The 14,519-nt window shown below is 44.5% G+C and overlaps 1 protein-coding gene across 1 annotated transcript; it reads left to right on the top strand.

Annotated features, from left to right (window-relative positions):
- The first annotated feature begins 1,905 nt into the window (after positions 1 to 1,905).
- LOC122944199 (SR-related and CTD-associated factor 4-like) lies at positions 1,906 to 7,292 on the top strand. Its single transcript, XM_044302424.1, has 4 exons — positions 1,906 to 2,116; positions 4,416 to 4,598; positions 5,980 to 6,138; positions 7,072 to 7,292. Exons 1-4 carry the CDS (start codon positions 1,906 to 1,908, stop codon positions 7,290 to 7,292), a joined length of 774 nt encoding a protein of 257 aa, XP_044158359.1.
- Positions 7,293 to 14,519: the final 7,227 nt, after the last annotated feature.

The raw sequence follows: 14,519 nt of genomic DNA, 5'->3' as shown, positions 1-14,519 counted from the left end.
ACGGTTAGAGCAATAGTAAGAATATATTCGTTATTTCGAATAATTTTTTCGATGTGTACTGTTATCTCACTTAAAGGGGTTGTCCGGGTTCAGAGCAGAACCCGGACAGCCCTCCATTTTCACCCGGCAGCCCCCCTGACATGAGCATCGGAGCAGTTCATACTCCGATGCTCTCCTTTGCCCTGCGCTAAATTGCACAGGGCAAAGGCATTGTTTGGAACCCCGGTGACGTCACCGAACACACTGCCGGGCGGAAGTTACCGCCCGGCAGTGTGTTATTGAAAACAAAAGAGCCCGTGCCCTGCGTGATTTAGCGCAGGGCACGGGAGCGCATCGGAGCATGTGATGCTCCGATGCTAGGCTCAGGGATGCTGCCGGCGTGAAAATAAGGGTATGTCCGGGTTCAGCTCTGAACCTGGACAACCCCTTTAATCGGCATACTGCTCCCCGACAAGCGTCCCGTCACCATGGGAACGGCTGTGGGTTATATAATATACCATCGGATCTGAGTTTTTCCTGCACTCAGATCCGATGGTATATTCTAACCCACAGTTGTTCCTATGGTGACGAGGATGCTTGTCGAGGAGCAGTATGCCGAATATATGTACTAGTTGGAAAAAAAATAATCTAAATTACGATATTTTTTCTCGATTATTTTCTATATTAAAAGAAGTAGGTTCACTGGTGTATAGTCTATTTATATTCGAATTCCCGATTAGTTTTAGCCGAAAATATGAAACAACGCGATATTATGACGTAATCGCGTCACATGACCTGTGGTTTCACTTTGGTTCACACTAGAGTGTATTAGAATTTCTTTCTTCCGAAAATAAATTCTTATCGAAAAAATGGTTCGAAAAGCATTCACTGAGGATGAAGAAAAAATTATTCTAACTGTAAGTAATATTGTATAACAGTACTGTATTTTAGTATATATTGCATGCATGCCAGACAATATTTTGCAACACTAGAACAATGCATAAATTATTCATTTGTAGATCAACTGCAAAATATTCATATATGCCAATAAGAACTACATTGATTATTTTTTATTTTATTTTTTTCTCCCCCCCCCCCCCCCAATAAGGGTCCATTCACACGTCCGTGGTGTGTTGCGTACCCGTGTTGCGTACCGGCAAATTGCGGATCCGTAACACACCCGGCCAGCACCCGCTATAGAAATACCTATTCTTGTCTGCAGCTGCAGACAAGAATAGGACTTGTTCTATATTTTGTGGAGCTGCGGACTGGAAGTTGCTGCGGACTGGAAGTTCGTGGCCGAAACCCAGAAGTTCGGGGCCGCTCTCCGCAAATGTGGAAGCGGAGAGCACATAGTGTTCTCTCCGCTTCACGTCCGGGCCCTAAGAGAATGAATGGATCCGCACCCGTTCCGCAAAATTGCGGAACGGGTGCGGACCCTTTTACGGACGTGTGAATGGACCCTAGTAGATATTACAGATTGATGCACTAAGTATTCTTGTTACTTCGCAGCACCATTTCAGTAGCATGGACAACACATGCACATAGCACGTCCGTTTTCCTGCCATACAATATATACCACACACTATATACCATACACACAATATATATATATAGATTGAATGTTATGTTCATGAGGTTTTTTTGTTGGACCAAAAGTTTTTGCTTGTTTATTTAGCGTTACCCAGGGTGCACCACGGAGATGCAAAACAACTTTACACCCCATACCATACCGTCACTTCACTAGACAGGTACATCTCTGCTCAGCTGGCCAATATATGATTGGTCAGACCCCACACACACACAATCGCAATACAATCCGATCTTACAACCGTAACATTAAATCTAATATTTCCCCTTCAAAGGCGTAACTTCATTTTTGTGTATTTGTTGAGGATATTTTTTTTATATTTGTATGATAAAACAATGGGGATTATATATCAGCGCTTTCTGGAGCGGGGCTATCATCTCACAAATAAGCACAAAGAAAAAGAGGTGATAATAACATCTGTCCGAACTGAGCTTTATCTAAAACATGGAAAAAAGTACGATAAGGAAGCAATCCAGAAGAAATTTTGCGACCTGAAGCGGCTTCACCCTGAACTCGTGAAAGAGTATAGTGAGCGATTACGCCCAGGTATAATGCTTACATGAATTTTGTATCTCTCTACAACACTAAGTAATGTATACATTCAGTAATGCTGCTAATCTGTACAGATGTAGTATGGTTAACACACAACCTCTAAAATGTATTAATTCATCCCGTAATCTTGAAACAAAAGCCATTTAAAAAAATAGCGTAACGCATTTAATTGCATTAAGTTTACATAACACATCTCCTAAAACATGTGTGTTACCTCTGCTACATCCGTGTTTCATCCCTTTTCAAATGATTACTTAATACCTGCTGTGACGTGTACAACATCGTCCGGTTACATCATACATCTCTACCTCGCTGAGATTGTATATTTATTGTTATACCAGCGCGGTACTGATGTATGATGTCACCGGATGATTTCATACATTTCACACACATAAATATATATAGGTCTTTTTGTTTATATCTACATAAACTGCAAACATGATTAAGTATTTAGGTCAAAGTCCCCGACCATTACATACATCCCCCCCTACAATTTGCATGGGATTCAAGAATATATATATACGTATGTATGTATTTATGTATGTTCCTCAAAAACGCAACAATCGATTTCAATGATTCTTGCTATACACATCTCTTGCTACCTGGAATGAAATCTTGCGGGGATCTCAGCTCTCTAGGACGTACCATTCCTGAGTTATATAAAAAAAAAATTAACTGCATTAGCCAATACAAGCCTGCCAGCCTTTCACTTAAATCCTAACTGCAAACTGACGGGCGCTGTGGAGTTCACAGTTAAAGGGACGGTCACCATGAAACTCACTTTTAAAGGGCCGTTCACCGTGAAAATCAATGTTAAAGGGCCGGTCACCATCAGTCACTGTTAAAGGGGCGGTCACCGTGAAACTCACTTTTAATGGGGTGTTCACAGTGAAAATCAATGTTAAAGGGACGGTCACCGTGAAAATAACTGTTAAAGGGACGGTCACCATGAAACTCAACATTAAAAGGCCGGTCACTGTGAAAGTCACTGTTTTTTAATATAAAATTGCTATGAATAAATACCCGAGCAACGCCGGGTCATTGACTAGTATATATATATTGTAGAGATTCACAAATGCTAGCCTTCAGATAAATACACAGAAGCATTTTTCCAGGGAAATCTTAAAATAACAAGTGTCCTTTATTGTTGGCACACAAACAATCAACAGGCAGCATTAATCGGCTTACTCCAGCCGACACTTAAAGAAAAAAACTATTACACAAGTAAGGCTACTTTCACACTAGCGTTCGATCGGATCCGTTCTGAACGGATCCGATCATAATAATGCAGACGGAGGCTCCGTTCAGAACGGATCCGTCTGCATTATTTTAGCATATAACAGCTAAGTGTGAAAATAGCCTCGTACGGATCCGCACGCCTCCGCACGGCCAGGCGGACACCCGAACGCTGCAAGCAGACTGCATCAGGGCTGGACGGCTGCGTTCGGGTCCGCTCGTGAGCCCCTTCAAATGGAGCTCTCGAGCGGACCAACGAACGCTAGTGTGAAAGTAGCCTAAGGCACAGTACCATAAATTCCACAGAGTATCTTGCATTGTCCTCTGTATCCAAGCAGAGACCCTTTGGTCTTTCACTCAGTTCCAAACACAAATACCCAGCCATGTAATCATCCCCACCTGACCCTGCTGGCTGACTTTTGCAAGCCATTCCAAACCTGGCCTGGATTGTGTTGAGTAATCACCCGCCCAACTCTATGACTACTCCCAATAAGAGCCATCCCGTATTAGCTTTTCACAGCTATGCTAACTACCAAAGTGTCCGTCAGCAACTGCTGCGGACATATGCACTAGTGGCTCCTACTGCACCGAGGCCAGGATCCTCGGTGACACATATCTTCCATCTATTATAGTCCCTTGTGCCTTTCTCCTATATATATATATATATATATATATATATATATACACACACACTAACACCTCACCCAGTAAATTAACCTCATAAACCACAAATTAAATGCTATATGAAAGGTACGATTGTATCAAAAATGTGGCTGGGCAGACAGTATAACGATGACAGCCCAAAAAATTATTATACCCAACATAATACCATCAAATAACCCCTGTTACATCATCCTACCTTTTAAGTTAGGCCAGTTTTACCCATCTGTAAAAATGGTTTTGGCATGTTATATAACACCAAAATGAGGCAAATCCACCGTGTGGATAATCAGAATCCCAAGCAGATCCCTCCATATAGGATTTTTTTTTATATATATTTACCTTTGTTATGATTTATGAGTTGTTTGTCTAAATTCTTAACATTCTGTGATTACAGGTGTTCCTGTTCCTTCTCTTCGACGAAGAATTTCAAAAAAGAAGGTGGTCGCAGCAACGGGTGTGGAGGAAGAGTCGGCTGAGCAGGCAGAGGAGGAGCAGCCTGGACCATCGCAGCCAGGGGATTCCTCTCCCCCACCTCCAGAAGAGGGAGACATGGAGGTCTACACCCCCAACCAGGAGGGTAAATATGTGCACACAGCTATATAATTAAATATCCATACAATGTTTATAAGAAAAAGGGCATAAAATGTTTTAAATTTGCGAAAAGTAGATAAATAAATAAAAAAATCAAATAAAAAAACTCAGTAATTTACATTAAAACCATAAAGTACCCAACTAATTCAAATTAAACATTACATAACTATAACAAAGTAATTCTGTACTCTCATTAAGAAATACCAAATTAGAGTTGTGGCGGCTTGATACCTTTTAATGGCCCAAAAATAATAATTACCATGTCATATAGCGAGCTTCCAAGAACTCAACAGTCCCTTCATCTGTCTTATATACAATAAGAAGGAAGACAATGCGGAATGAATGGACATTTGAAATATAAGATACAAACATATCAAAGACCATCATAATAAGTCCGCTATTATCTTGCAGATAAGGGGCTGAGTACGTATTATTGTCTTTAAATTGATGGCATCTCAGAGACCTGGTGCCACAACCATGTCTATAGAAGACTATTTTGATCTTGTAGTGTGTTCAAAATCCCTCTTAAAAATGTAATCCAGTCTTCGAAGTGTCAAGTAGTGTTTTTAAATTCACTTTTAACAAATTTTTGTCCTCAATTTGCATTCAAAAAATCTTATAGCTCTTTTGTATTAAAAGTAAAATTTTAATATGAGAACTTTCATGTGTTATTCAGATTGACCATGGCCGTGCACTAGTGGCTCCTACTTCAACCAGGCCAGGGTCCGCGGTGACACATATCTTCCATCTATTATAGTCCCTTGTGCCTTTCTACAAATATATATGTACACACACACACACACACAGTAATTAACCTATTAAATGCTATCTGAAAGGTAATATTGTAATAGGGGTAAGGTAAGGGAGATCAGGATATTAGTGGACTAAAAAGAGGATTTTACATGACAGACTCCCTTTAACTGCTGAATAGAACAGCACTAAACAGTGCCTAAATAGCATATAGAAATCTAGTCATCTCGCCACCTTTCTGCAAGCGACTTTACCCCTCCTTCTATTAATAAAGTGACCATGACAACTAAATCAACTGTGAGTGAAGACGGACAGCAGATATTTAAAATGCGGCTGTGCAGACAGTATAACGATGACAGCCCAAAAATATAATATACCCAACATAATACCATCAAATAACCTCTTTTACGTCATACTACTTTTTAAGTTAGTCCCGTTATAGCCATCTGTAACACTTGTTTTGTCATGTAATATAAACACATAATGAGGCAAATCCACCGTGTGGATAATCAGAATCCCATGCAGATCCCTCCATATAGGATATTTTTTTATTTTATTTACCTTTGTTATGACTTATTAGTTGATTTGTCTAAATTCTTAACATTCTGTGATTACAGGTGTTCCCGTTCCTCCTGTACAGCAAATGGGTGAGGAGGAAGAGTTGGAGGAGCAGCCTGGACCCTCCACTGATCGAGGAGGACCATTACAGCCAGGGGATTCCTCTCCCCCACCTCCAGAAGAGGGGGACAAGGAGGTCTACACCCCCCATCAGGAGGGTAAATATGTGCACACAGCTATATAATTAAATATCCATACGATGTTTATAACAAAAAGGGCCTAAAATGATTTAAAAAAGCGAAAAGTAGAGAAATATATATTTTTTTTTTAAAGCAAAATAAATCTGTAATCTACATTAAAACCATAAAGTATCCAACTAATTCACATTAAACATTACATAACTATAACCAAGTAATTCTGTGCTGTCTTTAATAAATACAAAATAAGAGTTGTGGTGGCTTGATGATACATTTTAATGGCCATAAAATAATACTTAATATGTCACATAGCGAGCTTCCAAGAACTCACCAGTCCCTTCATCTGTCGTATATACAATAAAAAGGGAGACATGGCGGAATAAATGGGCCTTTGAAATATAAGATACAAACATATCAAAGACCATCATAATAAGTCCGTTATTATCTTGCAGATAAGGGGCTGAGTATGTATTATTGTCTTTAAATTTATGGCATCTCAGAGACCTGGTGCCACGACTATGTCTATATAAGACTATTTGGATTTTGTAGTGTGTCCAAAATCCCTTTAAAAAAATTTTAGTCCTCAATTTGCATAAAAAAATTATAGCTCTTTTGTATTAGAAGTTATATTTTAAGATGAGAACTTTAATGTGTTATTCATATTGGCCATGGCCAACAGAAATGCTTAGCAACACAAAAGTGTAGATTGTTCTTTCATCTCAAAGAAACCAACTAAATACTATTATACTGTAATGAACTTGCATTAATTAACCCACTAAATAACATTATACTATATTGAAATAATAAATAAACAACTATATAATTTTAAAAACTGTAAATAAAAAATAAATTGTTCTGTAAATGGACAGTACTGTAACAAAAACTCCACACAAACCACTAACTGCCTTCATCATAATTGGAAGTAATTGTAATTTTTTTTTTTTATCCTAACAGTTATTAGAAAACTTAAAAGGCGTCTCCTTGAGCAGCGGAAATCAGAAGCCAAGTCAATGCTGGCTATAAAAGCAGAAAAAAAAAAAATAGGCCTACTTCAGGCTCGGTTACACAGGCATCAGCGTCAGCTGGATGATGCTTACAAGAAGCTCGAGGAGCAGAGGAAGATGCATAATGAAGAGCTCCTGGAGATACAGCAAGAACTACAAAGTTTGCCTTAATTTTTTTGTATTTTATATTTTACCTACTTTCTAATTTATAAATAAATATTTTATTATGTTTAATCATTTGCTTTCGTATGCTTGATATTGTTATTTAATACATAAACTAGCTGTGCACCCAGCGTTGCTCGGGTATTTATTTATTGGAAATATATATAAAATAACAGTGACTTTAGCAATGGTCGACCCTTTATCAGTAAATTTCACGGTGACCGGCCCTTTAACTGTGAACTTCATAGCGTCCGTCAGTTGGCAGTTAGGATTTAAGTTAAAGGCTGGAGGCAGGCTTGTATTTGCTAATGCAGGTGATATTTTAGGAATATCTCGGGAACGGTACGTCCTAGAGAGCTGAGACCCCCGCATTATTTCTTTCCAGGTAGCAAGGGATGTTTATACCAAATTTTATTGAATTTGATGGTTGTGTTTTTGAGTTTTTGCGGAACATACATACATATACATCCTTTTTTATATATATATATATATATATATATATATATATATAGATTTAAATTTGTCAGGTTGCAGGAAGGCCCTTAAGTCTTAGTGCAGAGTCATACAGATCAGGACAGACAGCATCAGCAGTAGCAGGTTAAGGTAACAGTGGAGGGTACGGTCTACACTAAACTCAAAATGATCAGGACAGACAGAAATTATGCTAACACAGAACAATATGAAAGAATGCAGTCAGACATTAGAACAGAACAAAATAAATATTTATTAACAAAATAACAAACATGTCTCTATGGCAACTTTTTAACTTTATTATAAAGCATTAACATATCCCTCTTTTGTTTAAGGTGCTGTTTCTTAAACTTGGCTATCAGCCTCTGCATTTGGCGCATGCCGGCATTCTGTTCCCGCTGATTTTGTTCCATTTTTTTTTCAAAAACAGCAGTACTGTTAGGATTAGAAAATAAAATTATATTACTTGCAATTCAGATTACATGGTATCGATATAGAATTATATTTCTATGTGCACATATTTACCCTCTTGGCGGGGGTTGGTTACAACATCCTCTAGAGTGGTGGGGGTTTCTTGTGGAGGCTGGGAGGGTCCAGCGTCTTCCACCTCCACCTCTTCTCCCACATCAGGTGTGTCAGTCACCTCATCCTGAAGCTCATGGGAGGGTCCTGGCTCATGAGCTTTCATAGGAGCCATCATATTGTCATCAGGTGGTGGAGGGGCCGCTACTAGAGTTGAGCGAACACCTGGATGTTCGGGTTCGAGAAGTTCGGCCGAACATCCCGGAAATGTTCGAGTTCGGGATCCGAACCCGATCCGAACTTCGTCCCGAACCCGAACCCCATTGAAGTCAATGGGGACCCGAACTTTTCGGCACTAAAAAGGCTGTAAAACAGCCCAGGAAAGAGCTAGAGGGCTGCAAAAGGCAGCAACATGTAGGTAAATCCCCTGCAAACAAATGTGGATAGGGAAATGAATTAAAATAAAAATTAAATAAATAAAAATTAACCAAAATCAATTGGAGAGAGGTTCCATAGCAGAGAATCTGGCTTCCCGTCACCCACCACTGGAACAGTCCATTCTCAGATATTTAGGCCCCGGCACCCAGGCAGAGGAGAGAGGTCCCGTAACAGAGAATCTGTCTTCATGTCAGCAGAGAATTAGTCTGCATGTCATAGCAGAGAATGAGGCTTCACGTCAGCCACCACTGCAACAGTCCATTGGCATATATTTAGGCCCAGCACACACACAGGCAGAGGAGAGAGGTCCCGTAACAGAGAATCTGGCTTCATGTCAGCAGAGAATCAGTCTGCATGTCATAGCAGAGAATCAGGCTTCACGTCAGCCACCACTGCAACAGTCCATTGTCATAAATTTAGGCCCAGCACCCAGGCAGAGGAGAGAGGTCCCGTAACAGAGAATCTGGCTTCATGTCAGCAGAGAATCAGTCTTCATATCATAGCAGAGAATCAGGCTTCACGTCACCCACCACTGTAAGAGTCAATTTTCATAAATTTAGGCCCAGAACCCAGGCAGAGGAGAAAGGTCCCGTAACAGACAATCTGGCTTCATGTCAGCAGAGAATCAGTCTTCATATCATAGCAGAGAATCAGGCTTCACGTCACCCACCACTGTAAGAGTCAATTTTCATAAATTTAGGCCCAGAACCCAGGCAGAGGAGAAAGGTCCCGTAACAGACAATCTGGCTTCATGTCAGCAGAGAATCAGTCTTCATATCATAGCAGAGAATCAGGCTTCACGTCACCCACCACTGTAAGAGTCAATTTTCATAAATTTAGGCCCAGAACCCAGGCAGAGGAGAAAGGTCCCGTAACAGACAATCTGGCTTCATGTCAGCAGAGAATCAGTCTTCATATCATAGCAGAGAATCAGGCTTCACGTCACCCACCACTGTAAGAGTCAATTTTCATAAATTTAGGCCCAGAACCCAGGTAGAGGAGAAAGGTCCCGTAACAGACAATCTGGCTTCATGACAGCAGAGAATCAGTCTGCATGTCATAGCAGAGAATCAGGCTTCACGTCAGCCACCACTGCAACAGTCCATTGTCATAAATTTAGGCCCAGCACCCAGGCAGAGGAGAGAGGTCCCGTAACAGAGGATCTGGCTTCATGTCAGCAGAGAATCAGTCTGCATGTCATAGCAGAGAATGAGGCTTCACGTCAGCCACCACTGCAACAGTCCATTGGCATATATTTAGGCCCAGCACACACACAGGCAGAGGAGAGAGGTCCCGTAACAGACAATCTGGCTTCATGTCAGCAGAGAATTAGTCTGCATGTCATAGCAGAGAATGAGGCTTCACGTCACCCACCACTGCAACAGTCCATTGGCATATATTCAGGCCCAGCACCCAGGCAGAGGAGAGAGGTCCCGTAACAGAGGATCTGGCTTCATGTCAGCAGAGAATCAGTCTGCATGTCATAGCAGAGAATGAGGCTTCACGTCAGCCACCACTGCAACAGTCCATTGTCATAAATTTAGGCCCAGCACCCAGGCAGAGGAGAGAGGTCCCGTAAAAGAGGATCTGGCTTCATGTCAGCAGAGAATCAGTCTGCATGTCATAGCAGAGAATCAGGCTTCACGTCAGCCACCACTGCAACAGTCCATTGTCATAAATTTAGGCCCAGCACCCAGGCAGAGGAGAGAGGTCCCGTAAAAGAGGATCTGGCTTCATGTCAGCAGAGAATCAGTCTGCATGTCATAGCAGAGAATCAGGCTTCACGTCAGCCACCACTGCAACAGTCCATTGTCATAAATTTAGGCCCAGCACCCAGGCAGAGGAGAGAGGTCCCGTAACAGAGGATCTGGCTTCATGTCAGCAGAGAATCAGTCTGCATGTCATAGCAGAGAATCAGGCTTCACGTCAGCCACCACTGCAACAGTCCATTGTCATAAATTTAGGCCCAGCACCCAGGCAGAGGAGAGAGGTCCCGTAACAGACAATCTGGCTTCATGTCAGCAGAGAATTAGTCTGCATGTCATAGCAGAGAATCAGGCTTCATGTCAGCCACCACTGCAACAGTCCATTGGCATATATTTAGGCCTAGCACACAGGCAGAGGAGAGGTTCATTCAACTTTGGGTAGCATCGCAATATAATGGTAAAATGAAAATAAAAATAGGATTGAATGAGGAAGTGCCCTGGAGTCCAATAATATATGGTTATGGGGAGGTAGTTAATGTCTAATCTGGACAAGGGACGGACAAGTCCTGTGGGATCCATGCCTGGTTCATTTTTATGAACGTCAGCTTGTCCACATTGGCTGTAGACAGGCGGCTGCGTTTGTCTGTAATGACGCCCCCTGCCGTGCTGAATACACGTTCAGACAAAACGCTGGCTGCCGGGCAGGCCAGCACCTCCAAGGCATAAAAGGCTAGCTCTGGCCACGTGGACAATTTAGAGACCCAGAAGTTGAATGGGGCCGAACCATCAGTCAGTACGTGGAGGGGTGTGCACACGTACTGTTCCACCATGTTAGTGAAATGTTGCCTCCTGCTAACACGTTGCGTATCAGGTGGTGGTGCAGTTAGCTGTGGCGTGTTGACAAAAGTTTTCCACATCTCTGCCATGCTAACCCTGCCCTCAGAGGAGCTGGCCGTGACACAGCTGCCTTGGCGACCTCTTGCTCCTCCTCTGCCTTGGCCTTGGGCTTCCACTTGTTCCCCTGTGACATTTGGGAATGCTCTCAGTAGCGCGTCTACCAACGTGCGCTTGTACTCGCGCATCTTCCTATCACGCTCCAGTGCAGGAAGTAAGGTGGGCACATTGTCTTTGTAGCGTGGATCCAGCAGGGTGGCAACCCAGTAGTCCGCACAGGTTAAAATGTGGGCAACTCTGCTGTCGTTGCGCAGGCACTGCAGCATGTAGTCGCTCATGTGTGCCAGGCTGCCCAGGGGTAAGGACAAGCTGTCCTCTGTGGGAGGCGTATCGTCATCGTCCTGCCTTTCCCCCCAGCCACGCACCAGTGATGGACCCGAGCTGCGTTGGGTGCCACCCCGCTGTGACCATGCTTCATCCTCATCCTCCTCCACCTCCTCCTCATCCTCGTCCTCCTCGTCCTCCAGTAGTGGGCCCTGGCTGGCCACATTTGTACCTGGCCTCTGCTGTTGCAAAAAACCTCCCTCTGAGTCACTTCGAAGAGACTGGCCTGAAAGTGCTAAAAATGACCCCTCTTCCTCATCCTCCTCCTCCTCCTCCTGGGCCACCTCCTGTTCCATCATCGCCCTAAGTGTTTTCTCAAGGAGACATAGAAGTGGTATTGTAACGCTGATAACGGTGTCATCGCCACTGGCCATGTTGGTGGAGTACTCGAAACAGCGCAACAGGGCACACAGGTCTCGCATGGAGGCCCAGTCATTGGTGGTGAAGTGGTGCTGTTCTGTAGTGCGACTGACCCGTGCGTGCTGCAGCTGAAACTCCACTATGGCCTGCTGCTGCTCGCACAGTCTGTCCAGCATGTGCAAGGTGGAGTTCCACCTGGTGGGCACGTCGCATATGAGGCGGTGAGCGGGAAGGCCGAAGTTACGCTGTAGCGCAGACAGGCGAGCAGCGGCAGGATGTGAACGCCGGAAGCGCGAACAGACGGCCCGCACTTTATGCAGCAGCTCTGACATGTCGGGGTAGTTGTGAATGAACTTCTGCACCACCAAATTCAGCACATGCGCCAAGCAAGGGATGTGCGTCAAATTGGCTAGTCCCAGAGCTGCAACGAGATTTCGCCCATTATCACACACCACCAGGCCGGGCTTGAGGCTCACCGGCAGCAACCACTCGTCGGTCTGTTGTTTAATACCCCGCCACAACTCCTGTGCGGTGTGGGGCCTGTCCCCCAAACATATGAGTTTCAGAATGGCCTGCTGACGTTTACCCCGGGCTGTGCTGAAGTTGGTGGTGAAGGTGTGTGGCTGACTGGATGAGCAGGTGGAAGAAGAGGAGGAGGAAGCCGAGAAGGAGGAGGTGGCAACAGGAGGCAAAGAATGTTGCCCTGCGATCCTTGGCGGCGGAAGGACGTGCGCCAAACAGCTCTCCGCCTGGGGCCCAGCTGCCACTACATTTACCCAGTGTGCAGTTAGGGAGATATAGCGTCCCTGGCCGTGCTTACTGGTCCACGTATCTGTGGTTAGGTGGACCTTGCTACAGATGGCGTTGCGCAGTGCACACTTGATTTTATCGGATACTTGGTTGTGCAGGGAAGGCACGGCTCTCTTGGAGAAGTAGTGCCGGCTGGGAACAACATACTGTGGGACAGCAAGCGACATGAGCTGTTTGAAGCTGTCTGTGTCCACCAGCCTAAATGACAGCATTTCATAGGCCAGTAGTTTAGAAATGCTGGCATTCAGGGCCAGGGATCGAGGGTGGCTAGGTGGGAATTTACGCTTTCTATCAAATGTTTGTGAGATGGAGAGCTGAACGCTGGCGTGTGACATGGTTGAGACGCTTGGTGACGGAGGTGGTGGTGGTGGTGTTGGTGGTACATCCCCTGTTTGCTGGGCGGCAGGTGCCAACGTTCCTCCAGAGGCGGAGGAAGAGGCCGAGGCGGCAGCAGCAGAATAGGCCGAGGCGGCAGCAGCAGAAGAGGTAGCAGGGGGAGCCTGAGTGACTTCCTTGGTTTTAAGGTGTTTACTCCACTGCAGTTCATGCTTTGCATGCAGGTGCCTGGTCATGCAGGTTGTGCTCAGGTTCAGAACGTTAATGCCTCGCTTCAGGCTCTGATGGCACAGCGTGCAAACCACTCGGGTCTTGTCGTCAGCACATTGTTTGAAGAAGTGCCATGCCAGGGAACTCCTTGAAGCTGCCTTTGGGGTGCTCGGTCCCAGATGGCGGCGGTCAGTAGCAGGCGGAGTCTCTTGGCGGCGGGTGTTCTGCTTTTGCCCACTGCTCCCTCTTTTGCTACGCTGTTGGCTCGGTCTCACCACTGCCTCTTCCTCCGAACTGTGAAAGTCAGTGGCACGACCTTCATTCCATGTGGGGTCTAGGACCTCATCGTCCCCTGCATCGTCTTCCACCCAGTCTTGATCCCTGACCTCCTGTTCAGTCTGCACACTGCAGAAAGACGCAGCAGTTGGCACCTGTGTTTCGTCATCATCAGAGACATGCTGAGGTGGTATTCCCATGTCCTCATCATCAGGAAACATAAGTGGTTGTGCGTCAGTGCATTCTATGTCTTTCACCGCTGGGGAAGGGCTAGGTGGATGCCCTTGGGAAACCCTGCCAGCGGAGTCTTCAAACAGCATAAGAGACTGCTGCATAACTTGAGGCTGAGACAGTTTCCCTGGTATGCATGGGGGTGATGTGACAGACTGATGGGGTTGGTTTTCAGGCGCCATCTGTGCGCTTTCTGCAGAAGACTGGGTGGGAGATAATGTGAACGTGCTGGATCCACTGTCGGCCACCCAATTGACTAATGCCTGTACCTGCTCAGGCCTTACCATCCTTAGAACGGCATTGGGCCCCACCATATATCGCTGTAAATTCTGGCGGCTACTGGGACCTGAGGTAGTTGGTACACTAGGACGTGTGGATGTGGCAGAACGGCCACGTCCTCTCCCAGCACCAGAGGGTCCACTAACACCACCACGACCATGTCCACGTCCGCGTCCCTTACTAGATGTTTTTCTCATTGTTATGGTTCACCACAACAACAAATATATTATTTGGCCCAATGTATTGTATTCAAATTCAGCGGGATATAAATTTGAGGCCTAGTATTTAGGCGCTGGGTCACCGGTATGGATTTAGTGAC

The sequence above is a fragment of the Bufo gargarizans genome, chromosome 7, assembly GCF_014858855.1.
Source record: "Bufo gargarizans isolate SCDJY-AF-19 chromosome 7, ASM1485885v1, whole genome shotgun sequence".
Lineage (NCBI taxonomy): Eukaryota > Metazoa > Chordata > Amphibia > Anura > Bufonidae > Bufo > Bufo gargarizans.
The sequence above is the reverse complement of the archived record's forward strand: the minus strand, read 5'-3'. Positions and strand labels throughout refer to the sequence as shown.

Coding starts and splice junctions, on each gene's coding strand:
- LOC122944199 (XM_044302424.1), top strand. CDS start 1,906: ATGGGGATTATATATCAGCGCTTTCTGGAGCGGGGCTATCATCTCACA. Junction 2,117..4,415: donor TAGTGAGCGATTACGCCCAG/GTATAATGCTTA, acceptor CTGTGATTACAG/GTGTTCCTGTTCCTTCTCTT. Junction 4,599..5,979: donor CTACACCCCCAACCAGGAGG/GTAAATATGTGC, acceptor CTGTGATTACAG/GTGTTCCCGTTCCTCCTGTA.